Below are 9,555 nucleotides of genomic sequence, written 5' to 3' on the forward strand. Positions count from 1 at the left end.
TAATGTGAGGGATGCATACAGAGCGGCTCCCCTCCCCCCAATGGGGAAGTCTGATTTCCAAAAACAGTCTGTGACAACTCGCACCAGCAGGAGGTGGTCCCCTGAGATGGACAGTGCCCTGAGAAACTGTTACACCACAGTCTGGGATGTGCTGATCAACCCACATGGTGAGGACATAGAGGGGATGACACATTGTCTGACAGACTACCTGAACTTCTTTGCAGACGTAGTCTCCCCCATTAAGACTGAAGAAGCTGAGGACAGCTACAGGAGAAAGGTGGACCAGAAGCTGTGGGTGAACAACATGAGGGAGGTCTGAGAAGGTGTGAGGACCATTACAGGTCACAACACAAAGACCAGAACTACAGGGGGCATAATGGAGAAGGTACTGAATGACTTCTTCAACAGGTTTAACCAGCCCTTGTCCCCTCCACCCCCACCGCAGCCATCTCTCCTTCTTCCCTCTACACAAATCTCCCCCAACACCACAATAGACCCCTCTACACCCCTCCCCCCTGACACCACAATACCCCCCTCTACCCACCTCCCCCCTGACACTACAATACCCCCTGGTGGCTGCTTGATCACCAGGTTAGTCTGGATCACTAGCTTAGGCTGAATCTCATTTCTCTATCTTACCCCTACCCCTTACCCCTATGTCTTGTGCGTTCACGTGAAACCTAGTGCTGTCCCAATCATTTTTTTGATCGAGGGGTAAGGGGTACATGGCCCTTGGAACCATAGACAGTGAATGAAAAAAATCAAGGGAGAATGTGAGCTTACTTGAAACCGAGGGGTAGAGATATACATGGTGCAACAGGCAACAATGGCTGCCGCATTGACCAGAGAGACCCAGAAATGTAAGTATTTTCGGCTTAAATAATTGATTTAAAAATTACGGCTATGTTAGTCTGGTGGCTGCTGGATCACTAGGTTAGTCTGGCTGCTGGATCACTAGGTTAGTCTGGCTGCTGGATCACTAGGTTAGTCTGGCTGCTGGATCACTAGGTTAGTCTGGCTGCTGGATCACTAGGTTAGTCTGGCTGCTGGATCACTAGGTTAGTCTGGCTGCTGGATCACTAGCATATCCAAGAAGAACACCTCCATGCTGGGTAAACTGATCAAGCGGGCCGGCTCTGTGGTCGGCATAAAGCTGGACTCAGAGAGGAGGACACTGGACAAACTGATGGACATTATTGACAACGCCCCCCCCACACACACACCATCATCAGCAGCCTGTTCAGCGGAAGGCTGCTTAGCGTAAAGAGGACAGAACAGGAAGGAGGAGAAGCTGTGCAATTAAGTCATTATTAATCTACTCACATTCATACCTGGACACTAACTGCTCTTAACTATTACTTTATAATTTATGCTGAATGTCTTATTTATTTAAAAAAATCCTGAGCCTGAAACTTTTTCTTTGGGGGGGTGTCCACAGTGTAATATTTTGATATGCACTCATTAAAGTTAATTTAACTGGCAAAACAGTTAAATCGTTTACACAATTATCAAGAAGTAAAGTTTTGGATACATTTTTACTTCTTCCAGCCATATACTAAATTAAGAGTCAACGTAGATTTTCATATTGCAATAATATAATCCTACATTAAATCATTGTGAAAACAAAATTTTCTAGATGTGTTGTTACTTTGACCAGATCATCATCAAAAAAGCAAATTAGTACATTCAGGATTCTGTGCATGTTGACATTAGTTTTGAACTCCTTTCTCAACTAAAGCTGTATCTACATTTTTTAACCGCGTTACCACGAAGACCACACACACACACACCGCGCTCTCGCATTTTGGCAAGGACCCGCCCTAATTTGATAGAACTCGTTTCATTGGTAGGTAGAAGTTCGATAATTTATTAAACCTAGCGCATTAAAAACAAATCCCGTGTGGACTTTTTAATTTATTTATTTTTCTAAAAAAGTCGTAGCCCAGAGATCCGGCACCAGGCCCGAATACTTTAAGCTCGGTGTTATATGACACACACACAAAAATCATTAAAAGAGCTCTCACACACACACACACACACACACACACACACACACACACACACACATTTCGTACAATACGGTGTAAATATTAGGGATGAGCGAGTACAGCATTATCTGTATCGTATCTGTTTACCACATGATATCGTATCCAGATCCGTACTCGGAGTGGGCGGGGCCTAAACCGGAAGTGGTCATATTTAACCAGGAAGTGGGTCAGGTTCTCTTGAAATGTGCGGGCTTTTACCGGTATGTTAATTTAAGCATGCAATTGATATGAGTTGATCAAAAATAGTTATATTTATTGCTGATTTGAACTATTTACATGACAGCATCAAGCTTCAGCTCTAAATCTGAGGCCATGGTTCTCAGCAGGAAACCGTGGAGGGCTTTCTCCGGGTGGGGAGTGAGTCCTTACCCAAGTGAAGGAGTTTAAGTACCTTGGGGTCTTGTTTGCGGGAGGAGACCATGGAGCGTGAGATTGGTCGGAGAATCGGAGCGCGTGCGTGGTATTACATTCTGTTTATCGCGTTGTGACGAAAAGAGAGCTGAGCCAGAAGGCAAAGCTCTCGATCTACCGGGCATTTTTGTCCTACCCTCACCTATGGTCATGAAGGCTGGGTCATGACCGAAAGAACGAGATCAGGGTACAAGGGCCGAAATGGGTTTCCTCAGGAGGGGGGCTGGTGTCTCCCTTAGAGATAGGGTGAGAAGCTCAGTCATCCGAGAGGAGCTCGGAGTAGAGCCGCTGCTCTTCGCGTTGAAAGAGCAGTTGAGGTGGTTCGGGCATCTGGTGAGGATGCTCCTGGGCGCCTCCCTGGGAGGTGTTCCAGGCACGTCCAGCTGGGAGGAGGCCTCGGGAAGACCCAGGAATTGGTGGGAGATATATCTCCAACCTGGCTGGGAAACCTCGGGATCCCCAGTCGGAGCTGGTTGATGTGGCTCGGGAAAGGGAAGTTTGGGGTCCCCTACTGGAGCTGCTGCCCAAGACCCGAACCGGAAAAGCGGATGAAGATGGATGGATGGGGATTGAGCTAGATCAATGGTTTGTTCATGGTAACAAACAAACTTATACAGAACGTTTGCAACAGTGAATACAAACCATGCAGTTGCAATTATGAAGGAAAATGTAGAACAAGGTTTCATACTCATAACTTTCTTTTTTAACTTTTTATTTTTTTTTGATCAGTGTGATTTTTGGGGGGGATTCTTTTTTTATTTTTTATTCCACACCGTGTTGTGTGTGGTGTGTGTGTGTGTGTGTGTGGGTGTGTGTGTGGTGTGTGGTGGTGGTGTGTGTGTGTGGTGAGAGAAGAGACAAGAGAGAGGGGGCGGGGGGCAGCTGACAGTAAAAAAAAAAAAATCTCCGATGGCAGAGACGAACGGGAGTTGCATTTAAACCAAGCAGCACGTCTGAAACCCCATGAGCCAAAAATCATGGTTACTATGTAAGGACTCAAACCACCGTTCACCAGAAATCTACTGGTTACTATGTAGGACTACAAACCCCACGTTCACCAGAAATCTACGGACTATGTAGGACTACAAACCCCAGTTCACCGAAATCTACTGGTTATATGTAAGGACTACAAACCCCACGTTCACCAGAAACTATGGGTATAGTAAGGAACAAACCCAGTTACCAGAAATTACTGGTTCTGTGTAAGGACTACAAACCCCAAGTTCACCAGAAATCTACTGGTTACTATGTAAGGACTACAAACCCCACATCACCAGAAATCTACTGGTTACTATGTAAGGACTACAAACCCACCATTCACCAGATATCTACTGGTTACTAGTAAGGACTACAAACCACGTTCACCAGAAATCTCTGGTTACTATGTAAGGACTACAAACCGTTCACCAGAAAATCTACTGGTTACTATGTAAGGACTACAAACCCCACGTTCACCAGAAATCTACGGTTACTATGTAAGGACACAAACCCCACATTCACCAGAATCTACTGGTTACTATATAAGGACTCAAAACCCACGTCACCAGAAATCTACTGGTTACTATGTAAGGACTACAAACCCCACGTTCACCAGAAATCACTGGTTACTATGTAGGACTACAAAACCCACGTTCACCAGAAATCTACTGGTTACTATGTAAGGACTACAAACCACGTTCACCAGAAATCTACGGTACTAGTAAGGACTACAAACCCCACATCACCAGATATCTACTGGTTACTAGTAGGACTACAAAACCCACGTTCACCGAAATCTACTGGTTACTATGTAAGGACTACAAACCCCACGTTCACCAGAAATCTACTGGTTACTAGTAAGGACACAAACCCCACGTTCACCAGAAATCTACTGGTACTATGTAAGGAATACAAAACCCACGTTACCAGAAATCTACTGGTTACTATGTAAGGAATACAAAACCGAAGTTAAAACAAACTGAAGAAACTAAACGTTAACGGACAGATCGCAGGACAGATTGCCATGAAGTAGCGGGAGCGAGCGAGAGAGATAGAGAGAGAGATAGAGAGATAGAGAGAGAGAGAGAGGGAGCGCATTTCTCCTTGTTCTGTGTGTGTGTGATTGATACGAGCGGGTTTGTAGGCGGGGGGGCGCTGTGATTATCACAGAACGCTGCGCGGCCAGTTGAGGAGTTGTATTCAATCCGAGCACGGATATTGACTCATATTACTCGTATGATACTTGTACTCGGCAAAAGTGCTTTATCCGTACCGGATACTCGTTTCAGCCGGATACTCGGATCACCCCTAGTAAATATCTAGAAAACTGAATTCAAGTCTTTGCTTCGTGTGTTTGAGGTGCCAGTCTCCACAGAGAGGAGCGCGTTTATGGCGATCATGCAGTGTGTGTGTAGTTACACACCTCCTTAGTTTACCTTGGTTGATTGCTAGGATACAGGAAGCCCGGAGAAATACCAGCCAAACAGCTGTTTTTCTGTCTTTATTAATGATGTGGCACAAGACATCACTGTAAATAAAGGAATGTACTGTATAAGTGTCTCTCATCCGTTCTGTTGCTCAGATACGCCTATGCAACTCTCAATTATTGAATTAGTGTGCAAAGGGTACTACCGGCACGTCTGATATTATATAATTTGCTTGAAATTTGAAAATGTTTCATCGCGCTCAGGAGATATGACATAAACCTGACACCATAGTGGTATACATCTTCTCATCCTCCAAATGTGTGAATGTTACTTTACTCAAAGAACTTATTCAGTTTATCAAAGTGTCTGCTTCCTCCCATTCTGTCGCCATGGTACCTAACGGAGCAGATATTCACTTTGACAAGATCAACCATTTCTATAACTAGGTTTCCTGTTTGAAGCTCAGGCAATGCTTGGTCATCTCACAGCTTCTGAATCTACTGGGGACTTCATACAGAGCCAAACTTTACTGCTTTACAGTCTGATAACGTGTGTAACCCTTGCAGACCTGAATGGACATCATGTCCATGATGTGCCCTTCTCATGCAGACTTGAACCCTTTACAGCAGTGGACATGGGTCTGTGATGCAGCTGAAGGCCGGGGACAGTGTGCAGAGCGTCATACCTGATCCAGAGCCCGAGGTGGTCATGTCATAGATGAGGTCCTTCAGCGTTGTTCCCACGGTAATAAAGGGGTGGTCCATGGAGGGGTCCTCTTCGTTGGGCACCCGGTGGTGGTGGGCCCCTGCCCCGCCGGCCCCCAGACCCCTGTGGCTGTGGCAGACATAGAAGGCCAGGACAAGCAGCAGGCAGAACACACACACGGGGCCCGCAATCACCGCTGCCAGAGCCACAGGGCCCAGAGGAGGGGTCTTCACTGTGGGTTCTGCAGGACACATGGGGGACAGACACACACACAGGACATTAGTTAAGATCTGACCTGTGGGTTTACAATGTCAGATTAGACCAAGACGCCAACGTATGAGAGAGCCGGAGCTGGGAGCAGACGATGACTCAGCAGATTAGCAGGACCGACAGACAGTAATGACCGGGAGGGAACGAGGACACGCATGTTGATAGGCAGCGATTCCATGTGATGTTGAAATGAGTCATAACAATATGACAATATGATTCAACCTGAAAGATACAATTAATATTTGTTTAATGTACACACATTCATTTCCACTATAAAAAATATCTATAAAAGAAGCATTGCGTACCTTCCAATAAATATATATTTTGTAAAAGGAACCAAGGAATAGCAAAGCTAGGACATCTGGTAGTACGCTGGAGTAGGCCTGCATGATTCGGGGAAATATGAATCACGCTTTGTAGCTTAGAATTGATAACACGATTCTCTGCCACGATGTTTTGACAATGACAAACAAAACAAACTGGCAGGACCAAACCAAAGTTATTATAGTTTAGCATTTTTCATTAGATACTTATTTTTATTTTGTATTGACTTTTTGTTTTCAAATTAAGTACAATTAGTTTTAATTACTTTAATAAGTGGATTTGCTAGTTTATTTAGAAGATGCTTAGTTTTAGTTTAGTTTTTATTAGATTAGTCTTTTTTGTAACATGGGTTATGAGTCGGGGGATTCGATGAAGTCAGAAAAAGTATTGTGTAACAATAAGTCAAGAAAAACATCAAACAACTTTAGAAATATGTATTCACAATGTATTCAACAAACACCAGTACATACCGTAATTCCTCAAATAAAAGCTGGGGCCTTTATTTACCTTCTATTAGAGGAGGGTCTTTATTTACCTTCTATTAGAGGAGGGTCTTTATTTACCTTCTATTAGAGAGGTCTTATTTACCCTTCTATAGAGGAGGGTCTTTATTTACCTTCTATTAGAGGAGGGTCTTTATTTACCTTTCTTTATTTTTTAGAGGAGGGTCTTTATTTACCTTCTATTAGAGGGAGGTCTTTATTTTACCTTCTATAGAGGATTTTACCTTCTATTATGGGAGGTCTTTAGTACCTTCTTATTAGAGAGGGTCTTTATTTACCTTCTATTAGAGGAGGGTCTTTATTTACCTTCTATTAAGGAGGGTCTTTACCCTTCTATGATGAGAGGTCTTTATTTACCTTCATTAGGAGGGTCTTTATTTACCTTCTATTGGAGAGGGGCTTTATTTACCTTCTATTAGAGGAGGGCCTTTATTTATTTACCTTCTATTAGAGGAGGTCTTTATTTACCTTCTATTAGAGAGGGTCTCTTATTTACCTCTATTGAGAGGTCTTTTTTATTTCACCTTCTATTAGAGGTCTTTATTTACCTTCTATTAGAAGGAGGGTCTTTATTACCTTCTATTGAGGGGGTCTTATTTCCTTCTATTAGAGGAGGGTCTTTATTTACCTTCTATTAGAGGAGGGTCTTTATTTACCTTCTATTAGAGGAGGGTCTTTATTTACCTTCTATTAGAGGAGGGTCTTTATTTACCTTCTATTAGAGGAGGGTCTTTATTTACCTTCTATTAGAGGAGGGTCTTTATTTACCTTCTATTAGAGGAGGGTCTTTATTTACCTTCTATTAGAGGAGGGTCTTTATTTACCTTCTATTAGAGGAGGGTCTTTATTTTTTTACCTCTATTAGAGAGGGTCTTATTTACCTCTATTAGAGGAGCTTTATTACCTCTATCATGTGTTTAATAGGAGTTTTGTTTTGTATAAACTGTTTAGTAGGACCATCATTTATTTTACAACAGGACAATGAAACTTTGAAGAAACTAGAATATAAGACATGTTTTCAGTTATTTCTACTTCTTAGTTTAGTACATAATTCCACATGTGTTCATTCATAGTTCTCATGCCTTCAGTGATAATCTACAATGGAAATAGTCATGGAAATAAAGGGATCCCCATTTTAACCACCATCCCAGAATTAACCCCTCCATCCCAGTATTAATCCCCGTATTAACCCCATATCCCAGTATTAATCCACATATTAACCCCCTACTCCCAGTATTAATACAATATTAACCCCCCATCCGTATTAATCCCCGTATACCCCTATCCCAGTATTATCACATAACCCCTATTACCCCCATATCCCAGTATTAATTACAATATTAACCCCCCATCCCAGTATTAATCCCCGTATTAACCCCATATCCCAGTATTAATCCACATATTAACCCCCATATCCCAGTATTAATTACAATATTACCCCCCCATCCCAGTATTAATCCCCGTATTACCCCATATCCCAGTATTAATCCACAATTAACCCCCAATCCCATATAATTACAATATTAACCCCCCCATCCCTAGTATAATCCCCGTATTAACCCCATACCCAGTATAATCCACATATTAACCCACCATAGCCCATTGTTATCCACATATTAACCCCCATATCCCAGTATTAATCCTCATATTAACCCACCATAGCCCAGTGTTAATCCACATATTAACCCCCATATCCCAGTATTAATCCTCATATTAACCCACCATAGCCCAGTGTTAATCCACATATTAAACCACCCATAGCCCAGTATTAATCCCCCATCCCAGTATTGATCCCCATATTAACCACCATTCCAGTGTTATATCCCCATATTAACCCCCATCCCAGTATTAATCCACTATTTAACCCCCATCCCCATATTAATCCAAATATTACCACCCCCATCCCAATTAATCCCATATTAACCCCCTTTATCCAGTGTTAATTCCCCATATTAACCCCCTTTATACCCAGTGTTAATCCCCATATTAACCCCCTTTATACCCAGTGTCAATCACATATAACCCCCCCGTCCCAGTATTAATCCCCATATTAACCCCCCATCCCAGTATTAATCCACATTTAAACCCCCCGTCCCAGTATTAATCAACATATTAACCCCCCCATCCCAGTATTGATCCCCTATAACCCCCTTTATCCCAGTGTTATCCCCATATTAACCCCCTTTTTCCCAGTGTCAATCACTATACCCCCTCCCAGTGTTAATCCCCATATTAACCCCCCATCCCAGTATTAATCCCCATATTAAACCCCCATCCCAGTGTCAATCAATATTAACCCTACCCCCATTCCCAGTATTAATCAACATATTAACCCCCCGTCCCAGTTTAATCCCCATATTAACCCCCCATCCCAGTATTGATCCCCATATTAACCCCCATCCCAGTAATAATCCACTATTAAACCCCCATCCCAGTATAATCCCCATATTAACCCCCCCAGGCCAGTATTAATCCCCATATTAATCCACACGTCCCCGTTCCCCCGCTCCCCGCCCCATATTCCAGTATTAATCCCCATATTAACCCCCCTCCCCCCTCTTTTGGTGTTCCTGTGTATTTACTACCCAGCCATCAGGTCGCCTGTAGTGCAACCTGTAGTGTCCTCTGTCCTGCTGTAGTCTCCATCATGCTGCTGGCCCTGCGTATCCATACAGTCATGCCTTGGACTTGGGTTAGCTTCTGTTCTGGGGAGGGGGGCTTGGCGTTCTCCTTTACCTTGTTAAACTAAGCTAGGTTCGCCTCCTTGTGTTCGTTTCTCAAATGTAGGCTACTTTCTAATCCGTGGGATGTTCCCTGTAATAACCTGTCAACATATTTGACCACCTCCCACTGCAAGGCTCTTACTTTTATCTGACACAGTCATAATCT

At 43.3% G+C, this 9,555-nt stretch overlaps 1 protein-coding gene across 2 annotated transcripts in view; it reads right to left on the bottom strand.

The window, feature by feature from the left end:
• The window catches only part of tgfbr1b (transforming growth factor, beta receptor 1 b), a 58,791-nt gene that overhangs the window by 32,470 nt on the left and 16,766 nt on the right, over positions 1-9,555 (bottom strand). For both annotated transcript variants that reach the window (XM_032503956.1, XM_032503955.1), the window contains exon 3: positions 5,550-5,810. In XM_032503956.1, coding sequence (XP_032359847.1) covers positions 5,550-5,810 — 261 coding nt within the window. The remainder of the gene's footprint in view (positions 1-5,549; positions 5,811-9,555) is intronic.

The sequence above is a fragment of the Etheostoma spectabile genome, chromosome 22, assembly GCF_008692095.1.
Source record: "Etheostoma spectabile isolate EspeVRDwgs_2016 chromosome 22, UIUC_Espe_1.0, whole genome shotgun sequence".
NCBI lineage: Eukaryota > Metazoa > Chordata > Actinopteri > Perciformes > Percidae > Etheostoma > Etheostoma spectabile.